The 12,796-nt window shown below is 45.4% G+C and overlaps 1 protein-coding gene across 2 annotated transcripts in view; it reads left to right on the forward strand.

Annotated features, from left to right (window-relative positions):
• The window catches only part of LOC140392311 (ubiquitin carboxyl-terminal hydrolase 30-like), a 40,655-nt gene that overhangs the window by 16,272 nt on the left and 11,587 nt on the right, over positions 1-12,796 (forward strand). For both annotated transcript variants that reach the window (XM_072477652.1, XM_072477693.1), the window contains 4 exons: positions 2,387-2,473; positions 5,878-5,952; positions 7,807-8,017; positions 12,611-12,722. In XM_072477652.1, the coding sequence (XP_072333753.1) occupies positions 2,387-2,473; positions 5,878-5,952; positions 7,807-8,017; positions 12,611-12,722 (485 nt within the window). The remainder of the gene's footprint in view (positions 1-2,386; positions 2,474-5,877; positions 5,953-7,806; positions 8,018-12,610; positions 12,723-12,796) is intronic.

Genomic DNA, 12,796 nt, shown 5'->3' on the forward strand with positions numbered 1-12,796 from the left:
ATGTTTTCTACGACTGCTCATCAGTTTAGTACCAGAGAGAGGGGAAGACGAGTCAGGGAAGATCAGTTGAGTGAGGCTGCAAGAGAAGGAGCTGCAGGTAGGAGATGATGGTCTGGGCTGGCGAAGGGGACCAAAGAAGGTAGTGATACAGTCTCCAGGAAGGGATAAAGAGGAGAGACGATGATAGAAAAACAATGGGATTAAATCTAAATAACTTAACAAGATGGCAGTAGCACAGTTAGCACTGTTGCCTCTCATCGCCAGGGACCCGGGATTGATTTCCGGTTTGTGTCCGTGTAGTGTCTGCACGTTCTCCCCGTGTCTGCGTGGGTTTCCTCTGGGTGCTCCGGTTTCCTCCCACATGTCCCGAAAGACGTATGAATTGGACATTCTGAATTCTCCCTCTGTGTACCCGAACAGGCGCCGGAATGTGGCGACTAGAGGATTTCCACATTAAATTCATTGCAATGTTAATGTAAGCTGACTTGTGACACTAATAAAGATTACTATATTATTATCTTTGTAAAAAAAGAGGACGTTGAAAGCAAAGTTTCACCTGTGGGAAAGAAAATTGAAGTGTTTGGATACCTTCATTATGATGCTTCCTACATGACAAAAGTGACTACATGTCAAAAAGTACTTAATTATCTGTAAAGCGCTTTGGGATGACCCAAGGTCATGAAAGGTGCTTTATAGATGCAAGTCTCATTTTATTTGTGTCATACTGCAGCCTCCAGTGGAACTGCATTGATACAGGCATCTGGTTACATAACAGTTTTCCCAAGATAAAATGTTGCCATGCTTAGATAGGGTTTTACCATTTATGGTAACTTTTGTAGGCATTTTCAATTATAAGTGTTGGCAATGGTGATTTGAAAAGAATTACAAGACTTTTAACATTTATATTAACCCTTTGTGGGGATCTGCGCCTCTAGCGGCATATGCACCCTGTTCAACCAAATAAAAGACTCCACCAACATACTTCTCCTTGGATATATGGTCATGGTTTAAATGGGATTGAAGGTGGCTGGGAAGTGGAGATAGAGGTAGCAAAATAAGCTAATTACTCACTTTACAGTTCAATAAAGCTGGACAGTGACTTTACTAATTGACAGCTGTACTTTTCTCTCATGATTATCATGGATGATGGTAATAGTGGGGGAAACTATAAAGGTGGATAGAAACTATTGAGGTGGATAGAAAACTGGGTAGATTGAGGTGGATAGAAAACTGGTTGGCAGAGAGGAATTAATGGGTCCTTTTCAAATTGGCAGGCAGTAACCAGTGGGGTGCCACAGGGATCGGTGCTGGGACCCCAGCTATTCACAATATATATTAATGATTTGGATGAGGGAACAAAATGTAACATCTCAAAGTTTGCAGATGATACCAAGTTGGGTGGGAGGGTGAACTGACGAGGATGCAGGGACCCTACAGCATGATCTAGACAGGTTGGGCGAGTGGGCAAATCAATGGCAGATGCAGTATAATTTGGATAAGTGTGAGGTTATTCACTTTGGAAGCAAAAACAGGAAGGCAGATTACTACCTGAATGGTTGTAAATTGGGAGAGGGGAGTGTGCAGCGGGACCTGGGTGCCCTTGTGCACCAGTTGCTGAAGGTAAGCATGCAGATGCAGCAGACGGTAAAGAAGGTTAATGGTATGTTGGCCTTCATTGCAAAAGGTTTCAAGTACAGAAGCAGGGATGTGTTGCTACAATTATACAGGACCTTGGTGAGGCCACACCGAGAATATTGTGTGCAGTTTTGGTCTCCTTTTCTGAGGAAGGATGTTCTTGCTCTCGAGGGAGTGCAGCAAAGGTTTACCAGACTGATTCCAGGGATGGTGGGACTGTCATATGAGGAGAGATTAGGATTGTTCTCGCTGGAGTTCAGAAGAATGACGGGGGGTCTCATAGAGACATAGAAAATTTTAACGGGACTAGACAGGGTAGATGCAGGGAAGATGTTAGCAATGATAGGTGTGTCCAGAACGAGGGGTCACAGTCTGAGGATTCAGAGTAAACCATTTCGGACAGAGATGAGTTGACGTTTCTTCACGCAGAGTGGTGAGCCTGTGGAATTCATTACCACAGGAAGTAATTGATGCTAAAACATTGAATATATTCAAGAGGCGGCTGGATATAGCACTTGGGAAGAATGGGATCAAAGGCTATGGGGAGAAAGCAGGATTAGGCTATTGAGTTGGATGATCAGCCATGATCGTGATATATGGCGGAGCAGGCTCGAAGGGCCAAAAGGCCTCCTCCTGCTCCTATCTTCTATGTATCAATGTGAAGGCAAAGATTGTGGGTGTTACAATGAGCTGATGCGTCTGCTCTGTGCAACACTGGTTTTAAATGACCTCTTATTTTGTACCTCCCCAGGGCAGACCTGTGACATTGGACCTCTGCCTCCAACACTTCATCTCATCAGAGTCCATTAAAGATGTGGTGTGTGAAAACTGTACCAAGGTGAGCACCACACTGTTTTTTTCCAATTAACACGGGCGGCAGGGTGGCACAGTGGTTAGCACTGCAGCATCACAGAGGTTCGATTCTAGCCTTGGGTGACCGTCTATGTGGAGTTTGCATTTCTCCCTGTGTCTGCGTGGGTTTCCTGAACCACACAAGATGGGATGGTTTGAGGTTCAATCCCTGATCCGTGTTGAGTTAGCGAATCTAGAATCAGAACAGCGGGAAATACAATGAAGTTGCCTCTAAGTGGCTAAGTGGAGGGGGAAAGATATTACTTGGGGTTCCCACTCCTGAGATGGTGATCACTGTTGGGAAAACATGTTTCTTCCAGGTTTCAGGTGAGAACGTCAGCTGTGATGCTGCCAGTGGTTGGACAGCTAGCTAATGCTCACTGTCTAGACGTGACAATTGAAGAGTAACTATGACAACAATTGCAAAGATTTAGAGTAAAAAGTTAAAAAATGAGTAAAGCTGAAAGATAATATGAATGCTTTGCTGCAGACAATTGGCCTGTTATCTAGCACTATGATAACATAGTTATGATGTTACTGGACACATAATCTAGGGGCCTGAACTAATGTGAACTAATATAATTTCCTCAAATACTGAAGCAGTCCATATGCAAATGCAACAAGACCTGGATAATATCCAGGCTTGGGCTGACCAGTGGCAAGTGATATTCGTGCCAGGCAATGACCATCTCCTACAAGAGAGGATCTAACCATCTCCCCTTGACATTTAATGACATTACCATCACCAAATCCCCCACTATCAACATCCTGGGGGTTACCATTGAACAAAAACTGAACTGGTCTAGCCATATAAATACTGTGGCTACAAGAGCAGGTCAAAGGCTTGGAACCCTGCAGCGAGTAACTCGCCTCCTGACTCCCCAACGTCTATCCACCATCTACAAGGCACAAGTCCAGAATGTGATGGAACACTCTCCACTTGCCTGGATGAGTGCAGCTCCAACAACACTCAAGACTTTTCACACCATCCAGGACAAAGCAGCCCACTTGATTCCTCCTCCTTCCACAAACTTTGACTCCCTCCACCACCGACGAACAGTGGCAGCCGTGTGTACCATCTTCAAGATGCACTGCAGTAACTCACCAAGGTTCCTTAAGCAGCACCTTCCAAACTCACGACCACTACCATCTAGAAGGACAAGAGCAGCAGATATCTGGGAACCCCACCACCTGGAGAATCCCCTCCAAGTCACTCACCGCCCTGACTTGGAAATATATTGTCGTTCCTTTACTGTCGCTGGGTTAAAATCGTAAAACTCCCTCCCTAACAGCACAGTGACTGTAGCGGTTCAAGACAGCTTACCACAGCTTAGGGAAACTAGGGATGGGCAATAAATGTTGCTCTAATCAGCGACGCCCACATCCCATAAATTAATTGTTTAAAAATACAAATTTGGAGCAGGAGTAGGCCATTCAGCCCCTCTGGCCTGTTGTACCATTCAATAAGATCATGTCTGATCTGATTGTGGCCGTAACTCCACATTCTGCCTCCCCCGCCGTCTCCATTGACTCCCTTATTAATCCAAACTATGGAGATCATGGTGGATGAGCTGAAGGGAAAATGGGAAGAAGAGCTGGGGGAAGAGATTGAAGAGGGGCTGTGGGCAGATGCCCTAAGTAGGGTAAACTCTTCGTCCTCGTGCGGCAGGCTTAGCCTGATACAATTCAAGGTTTTGCGCAGGGCGCATATGACCGGAGCAAGGCTCAGTAAATTTTTCGGGGTAGAGGATAGGTGTGGGAGATGCTCGAGAAGCCCAGCAAACCACACCCACATGTTTTGGTCATGCCCGGCACTGCAGGGGTTCTGGGTGGGGGTGGCGAATCTGCTTTCGAAGGTGGTGGGGGTCCGGGTCGAGCCAAGCTGGGGGTTGGCTTTATTTGGGGTTGCAGAAGAGCCGGGAGTGCAGGAGGCGAGAGAGGCTGATGTTTTGGCCTTTGCGTCCCTAGTAGCCCGGTGAAGGATATTGCTTACGTGGAAGGAAGCCAAACCCCCGGGCGTGGAGACCTGGATAAATGACATGGCAGGGTTTATAAAACTAGAACAGATAAAGTTTGCACTAAGGGGTTCGGCTCAAGGGTTCACCAGGCGGTGGCGACTGTTCATTAACTACCTCGCAGAACGATAAAGGAAATGGGAAGGTAACAGCAGCAACCCAGGGGGGAGGGGGAGGAGAGAGAGGGGGTGGGGGTGGGGGGAGGGCTCGGGAGGGTCCTCAGGGGCGTTTTTGTCTAGATATTTGTTCTTGGTTATGTATATTGGATTGTTTGATTTTATTATTTGGGAGAGTTATTATTTTTGTTATGGCAGTTGCCATTTAGTTTATATATTATTTATTTATTTGTTAAAAACGGGTCACTGTTATTTATATTGTTGTAAAAAGGGAAAAACCTTTGCACTGTTTTGTTTGGCCGAAAAATTTGAATAAAATATATTTTAAAAAAAAAATTAATCCAAACTATGTGAGTGCAAATCCCACCGTGCCAGCTGTGAGATTTAAACTCAACTAATTAAATAAATCTGGAATACAAAGTCCGTATCAGTAATCGTGAACATGAAAACTAATGGCGTGCCACTAATTGTTCACTTGCATCCTTTACAGAAGAGAAATTAATGTCCTTCCCTGGTCTGACCGATACATGACCCCGGACCTAAAGCAATGCCTCCTAACTACCTTCTGAAATGGCCCAACGGGTCACTCCGTTATATTCAAGAGGGTAGCGCACCACCACCATTTCAAGGGCCATTAGGGATGGGTGATCAATACTGGATTTGCAAGCGACACTCCTACTCTGTGAATGAATCAAAAACAAACCTATAGCACTTGTTTTTAATGAGAATCTTTTCACTGACACTTATACTCCGCAAGTTACCTTATTGTCAGTCCCCAATATTCCACTTGTTAAGGTGAGGAACAATCAGTCCAAACCTAATTTTTGTTTTCAAAACCTTGTAAATTGAATGTCATGATCGAAAGGTGGTCCGGCATGAGCTTTCAGGGGGAGATAAGATGAGGAGTGTCTAGAAGCTGGGTGAGAGCATTAGGCAGCCCATCTAACTGAGGCCTGCGTGTGTTCATCTGCTTTGTTCAGTATATTGCTTCAAAGTGCAGTTTCCGAAACTACTGCAGTCTGAGGCTGTCTAATGCTGCGTTGGAAGCAGCTCCCAGATTTCTGACAGATTAAGTTAATTGTGAACCTCGAATTACCCTGGACGTGTCCGGATAACCTAGGTGGAGAGCGGAGAAATGGGAGTGTGAGCAGGTGGTCCACAGCGACTGTCCTGAGTGTGCAAGGTGGAAGTGAGGAAGAGATTGCGTTTAAATGTTTTTCTCCTTTCTGACAACACTTTCTGTTCTTCGGGAAATCCAGGAAGGGGAAACGCTGAACGGACAGACTGCGGAAAACCAAAGGACAACCTTCATCAAACAGCTGAAAATTGGAAAGGTGAGGTTTGCATTAACAGTGGGACCTGCTTCCTGCGTGTTTTATGGTTATGCTCCTGAAAAGGCTTTAAAGGTTTATTTTAAAGGAGTATTTTAAAAAAACAAAAATTGGATCTCACTTGGAAGAGGGAAGACTTTGTGACTGGAAACACTCAGCAGGTCAGGCAGCGTCTGTGCAGAGAGGAAGATGGGGTCAACGTTCCAGATCTATCATTCTTTGTCAGAAGGGGTATGGTGAAGGGCTACATAATCTTTATTGTCACAAGTAGGCTTGCATTAACACTGCAATGATGTTTACTGTGAAAAGCCCCTAGTCGCCACACTCCGGTGCCTGTTCAGGTACACTGAGGGAGAATTCAGAATGTCCAATTCACCTAACAAGCACGTCTTTCGGGACTTGTGTGAGGAAACCGGAGGAAACCCACGCAGACACGGGGAGAGTGTGCAGACTCGGCACAGACAGTGACCCAAGCCGGGAATCGAACCTGGGTATCTGGCGCTGTGAAGCAACAGTGCTAACCCTGCCATGCCTACACAACAGGTACTGCTGAATGATCGTCCTGTGTTTGCGTGGGTTTCCTCCAGGTGCTCCGGTTTCCTCCCACAAGTCCTGAAAAATGTGCTTGTTAGGTGAATTGGACATTCTGAATTCTCCCTCAGTGTACCCGAACAGGAGCCGGAGCGTGGCGACGAGGGGATTCAAATAGTAACTTCATTGCAGTGTTAATGTAAGCGTACTTGTGACATTAAGAAAAAATATTATTACGTATTGTCTGTTTCTATAGGGCACAGCTGAGACCCTCAGTGAAATAATGTAATCTCACCTCCACTGGGCATCAGAAATGTGGCATTAATGCCCCCTACATTTGATACATGTGTTCCCGACCACCGCCTATCCCCTCCCACCCTTCAGTTTGGCTTTGGCATCCCAAGTACTTACTGATTCACATCTATCTGCCATCCTCCAGGGTTGTTCGAGGAGGCATTATTATGAGCTTGATAGTGAGCGTTAGCAGCTTACTACAACACGGTAAAGTGAAGATCACAGCTGAACTGCATCCCTTTCGCACTCTGCACTCTAAGACGTTCATTGGGAGCCACTGCTGTTTGGGAGCTAAAAAGGTGACAAGATTTCCCCCAGGCCCCCATTACCATTGTAACTGTGGCCTGTTAACACAGTAGAATTTGAAGCTTTTCTACTCAGTGTGACTAAGATCCACGCTGGCACCTTTTTACTGAGTTAATATCCTTCTTTCAAAGAAACTGAATTTTCTGATCTCATCCAGGGTGATCACTGGCCGCTGCTCACTTGGGATCGAGAAAGGCAACGTGAGGCCTGTCTCCCATTAATTGCTGTGAAGTGTACCAGTGCACAGGGCCTGGGCCCTGTTTATAATCCTCTGTCTAGGCTCTGTGGTTGCCTCAACGCTGGCCTCTGTGTATCGCTTCATCACTGGTGGCAGTGCTTTCAGCTGCCTGGGCTCCTAGCTCTAGAATTCCCTCCCTAAACCCCGCTGCCTCTCCACCTTTCTCACTTCCTCTGAAATATTTCTGAAATATTTTCAAAAGCTTATGATCACCTGTTCAGTAACTCATTACCTGGCTTGGTATCAAATTTTGTTTGATAACCTGGGACATTTTACTACATTAAAGGTGCTATATAAATTCAAACTGTCGCAAGCTTGCACGTTAGTCTCTATGAGAGGGATACTGATGTTTGAGAATCTATATCCCAGCTCGGGGTCAGTGCCGTTATGTGAGAAAACATACTTAAATAAAAAAACAGGGACAATGAAGATCAAGTGCGCTGTAATTCCTAATCCTTGCATCCTGATGTTTTGACGTTTTCTTTAAGCTCCCGCAGTGCCTGTGTATCCACCTGCAGAGGCTCTCGTGGTCCAACTGTGGAACCCCCCTGAAACGCAATGAGCACGTGCAGTTCAGCGAGCTCCTCTCGCTTGATACCTACAAGTACCGGAGTCCATCGCAGAGGCCGGGCCACCGCAGAATGAGCAGGCCCGCCAGTACAGGGAGTTTACCACGTATGCTAGAGGAGACCAAGACAGGTACTTGCTCTGTCAACCGGGAGCTCATCGTGCAGCGTCTGAAATCAACAATGTGCTGCTTATTTCCACTTCAAACTCTTATTTTTGTTTTAATCAAGGATTTTTTTAATGAAGGATTTTCATAATAGAATAAATACTCATTTGGAGTATTTATGATTCTGTTAATGGATCCATTCCAGAGTAAAGATCAAAGCTGTACAGCTCAGCAGCAAACCCAGCAATAATACTTCAATAAAACGTCCTTGCTCAACACTTTGGCTTAATTACACAGGATCATAGGGCATGGCAACAAGCCATTCAAGCCAACTGGTGTTGATATTCCATCGAGGTCTTGCACACCTTTCATCGTCTAAATTTATCATAGAATTTACAGTGCAGAAGGAGGCTATTCGGCCATCGACTCTGCACCGGCCCTTGGAAAGAGCACCCCACTTAAGCCCGCTCCTCCACCCTGTGCCCGTAACCCAGTAACCCCACCTAACCTTTTTTTTGGACACTAAGGGGAATTTAGCATGGCCAATCCACCTAACCTGCACATCTTTGGACAGTGTGAGGAAACCGGAGCACCCGGAGACATGGGGAGAACATGCAGACTCCGCACAGACAGTGGCCCAAGCCAGGAATCGAACCTGGGACCCTGGAGCTGTGAAGCAACTGTGTTAACCACAGTGCTACAGTGCTGCCCTTATTGTAAGTCTCTACACCCTCTCCCTTATATATCCCTCTAGCTTCATCTCAAATGCATCTATACCACTCGCCGTGGTAGCGGGTTCCATGTCCTGACCACTCAGTGAAGAATGCAATGAAACTTCATCCAGCATTGGGCTCCAAGCACCAAATGATTTGATTATTTTGTTAATGTGGTGGCAAAACCAATTTCAAAGACGGTGCATTCCACCTAAGAATGTGCGACTTTTGGTCTGACGGCAAAATAAATACTGTACAAAATCTTGTCAAGTTTCAGTTGACATGAAGAAGCTTTGTATATTATACTCAGTAAGATGAGGGGTTGTGTCACGACTCTTGACACCCTCCCTCTACCTGGAGGACAGGCTTATGGGTTCCCACCTCTGCTCACCCCCTGAGTTACTGATCTCTGCTTCTATTGACGACAGGCCCGACATTTCCTTACAGGGAGGAACAATGAACGATTGTCCCTAAGCAAAGTGTAACTCCTTTGCCATCTATCTCTCCAGTGAATTGATCTATCCTAACCTTAAATAGGTTCAACGATGGAGCTTCCACAACCTTCTGGGACAGAGAATTCCAAAGATTCACAACCCTTTGAGTGAACACATTTCTCCTCAGTCCTGAATGATTGGTCCCTCTGCCTGAGAATGTGTCCCCATGTACTATGATTCCCCAATCAGGGGGAACAATCTCTCAGTGTCCACCCTATCAAACCCCTTCAGAATGTTTTCGGTTTCAATGAGCTCACACCTCATTCTTCTGAACTCAAGAGAGTTAACCCCATTTGCTTAACCTCTCATCATAGGACAACTGCCTTATCCCAGAGACAATTTAGTGAATCTTCGCTGTAGCGTCTCCAAAGCAACTATACCCTTTCTTAAATGTGGAGACCAAAACTGCACACAGTATTCCAGATGTGGACTTGCCAAAACTAACATGTACTCCAATTCCCTTTCATTAACGCCAACATACTATTTGCCTAATTGCTTGCCTGCGTGCCAACTTTCTGCCTTTCTTGCGCAAGCACAGTCAAGTCTCTCTGTACGTCAACGTTTCTTGTGAATATAAAAAATATTCTGCTTTTTTATTCTTGTCACCGAAGTGAATAACTTCACATTTCCCTCCACCTGCCATGTTGTTGCCCACTCACTGAACCTGTCTATGGGCAGAAATTTCCCTTTTTGAGGCAGAGCGTTGCAGCAGGTGGGAAAAGCGGCATTGAAGCCACCGGCCCGCGTATTGTCAGCAAAATTCAACACTGGCCACAAATAGAGCATTGTGTGCAGTTGTGGAATGCACACAATAGGAGGGATGTGATAGCTGTGGAAATGGTGCAGAGGAGATTTACCAGGATGTTGTAGGGGCTGGAGAGTTTTAGATATGAAGAGAGGTTATTTTCCTTGGAGCAGATGAGACTGAGGGGACGCACGATTGACATAGAACATATATATAGATATGTCAGGAATAAAAGAATGACTAGGGTAAGGGTAGGGCCAGTCAAGGACAGTAGTGGGAAGTTGTGCGTGGAGTCCGAGGAGATAGGAGAGGTGCTAAATGAATATTTTTCGTCAGCATTCACACAGGAAAAAGACAATGTTGTCGAGGAGAATACTGAGATTCAGGCTACTAGACTAGAAGGGCTTGAGGTTCATAACGAGGAGGTGTTAGCAATTCTGGAAAGTGTGAAAATAGATAAGTCCCCTGGGCCGGATGGGATTTATCCTAGGATTCTCTGGGAAGCTAGGGAGGAGATTGCTGAGCCTTTGGCTTTGATCTTTAAGTCATCTTTGTCTACAGGAATAGTGCCAGAAGACTGGAGGATAGCAAATGTTGTCCCCTTGTTCAAGAAGGGGTGTAGAGACAACCCCGGTAACTATAGACCAATGAGCCTTACTTCTGTTGTGGGCAAGGTCTTGGAAAGGTTTATAAGAGATAGGATGTATAATCATCTGGAAAGGAATAATTTGATTAGAGATAGTCAACACGGTTTTGTGAAGGGTAGGTCGTGCCTCACAAACCTTATTGAGTTCTTTGAGAAGGTGACCAAACAGGTGAATGAGCGTAAAGCAGTTGATATGGTGTATATGGATTTCAGTAAAGCGTTTGATAAGGTGCCTCACGGTAGGCTATTGCAGAAAATACAGAGGCATGGGATTCAGGGTGATTTAGCAGTTTGGATCAGAAATTGGCTAGCTGGAAGAAGACAAAGGATGGTGGTTGATGGGAAATGTTCAGACTGGAGTCCAGTGTACCACAAGGATCTGTTTTGGGGCCACTGCTGTTTGTCATTTTTATAAATGACCTGGACAAGGGAGTAGAAGGATGGGTGAGTAAATTTGCAGATGACACTAAAGTCGGTGGAGTTGTGGACAGTGCAGAAGGATGTTACAAGTTACAGAGGGACATAGATAAGCTGCAGCACTGGGCTGAGAGGTGGCAAATGGAATTTAATGCAGAAAAGTGTGAGGTGATTCATTTTGGAAGGAATAACAAGAAGACAAAGTACTGGGCTAATGGTAAGATTCTTGGTAGGGTGGATGAGCAGAGAGATCTCGGTGTCCATAGTACATAGATCCCTGAAAGTTGCCACCCAGGTTGAGAGGGTTGTTAAGAAGGCGTACGGTGTGTTAGCTTTTATTGGTAGAGGGATTGAGTTTCGGAGCCATGAGGTCATGGTGCAGCTGTACAAAACTCTGGTGCGGCCGCATTTGGAGTATTGCGTGCAATTCTGGTCGCCGCATTATAGGAAGGATGTGAAAGCATTGGAAAGGGTGCAGAGGAGATTTACCAGAATGTTGCCTGGTATGGAGGGAAGATCTTATGAGAGAAGGCTGAGGGACTTGAGACTGTTTTTGTTAGAGAGAAGAAGGTTAAGAGGTGACTTGATTGAGGCATACAAGATGATCAGAGGATTAGATAGGGTGGACAGTGAGAGCCTTTTTCCTCGGATGGTGATGTCTAGCACGAGGGAACATATCTATCTCCCCTCAATTTAAAGCTATCGGACAGATGTCTGAGGTATGTTCTTTACTCGGAGAGTAGTAAGGGCGTGGAATGCCCTGCCTGCAACAGTAGTGGACTCGCCAACACTAAGGGCATTCAAATGGTCATTTGGTAGACATATGGACGTTAAGAGAATAGTGTAGATGGGCTTTAGAGTAGTTTCACAGGTTGGCACAACATCGAGGGCCGAAGGGCCTGTACTGCGCTGTAATGTTCTATGTATCAAATTATGAGGACATAGATAGAATAAACGTTTACCCTTGCTGGAAGGATCAATGACTAGGGGGCATAGATTTAAGGTAAGGGGCAGGAGGATTAGAGGGGATGTGAGGGGGAACCTTTTCACCCAGAGGTTGGTAGAGTCTGGAACTCGCTGCCTGTAAGGGTGATGGAGGCAGAGACTCTCAACATTAAATAAGTATTTAGATGTGCACTTGCAATGCCAAAGCATACAAGGCTATGGGCAAAGTGCAGGAACAGGTTTGACTGGCGCAGACGATGGGCCTTTCTGAGCTGTAGACCTCTGACTCTATGACATCCTCCCCACCCCTGCCGAGAGGAGTGACAGAGCACTATTACACCATTGGCGGGGAAGGGATAATTGCGACGGAACTTAGCACCGATGTATAATGCGATTTGGACCTCTTGAGATTTTGCGCTCCTGTGGCCATTCACGCCTGATGCAAATGGGAGCGCAAAATCCCAGCCTATATCTCTTTGCGGCCTCTGTGTGTCCCCCCCACAGCTTACCTTCCACCTAACTTGGTATCATTGGCTAATTTTTATACATTGCATATATTAGATACGTACGCAAACTTTAATGTCATTGTCTCCCAGCAGCTGTCAGTTCACTTCAATAATGGTTCTTTAAATTTTATTTTCCTGTTTGTCTCCTTTCAGGATTCATGCAGCCCAGTCTGAGTAAAATGCAAGTTGCAAACGGAGCATGTGCATCATCTCTGCTATCCGCGTCTTTTGCAACCTCTCCATCTCCTGTAACTCGAAGTTACGCGTGAGTCTTTTGATTTAATTTTTTCTCCCCCAAAGGCTTAATTTTGTTTTTGTTTTTATTTAAAAAAAAAAAAA

This window comes from Scyliorhinus torazame, chromosome 1, assembly GCF_047496885.1.
Source record: "Scyliorhinus torazame isolate Kashiwa2021f chromosome 1, sScyTor2.1, whole genome shotgun sequence".
NCBI classification, from domain to species: Eukaryota; Metazoa; Chordata; class Chondrichthyes; order Carcharhiniformes; family Scyliorhinidae; genus Scyliorhinus; species Scyliorhinus torazame.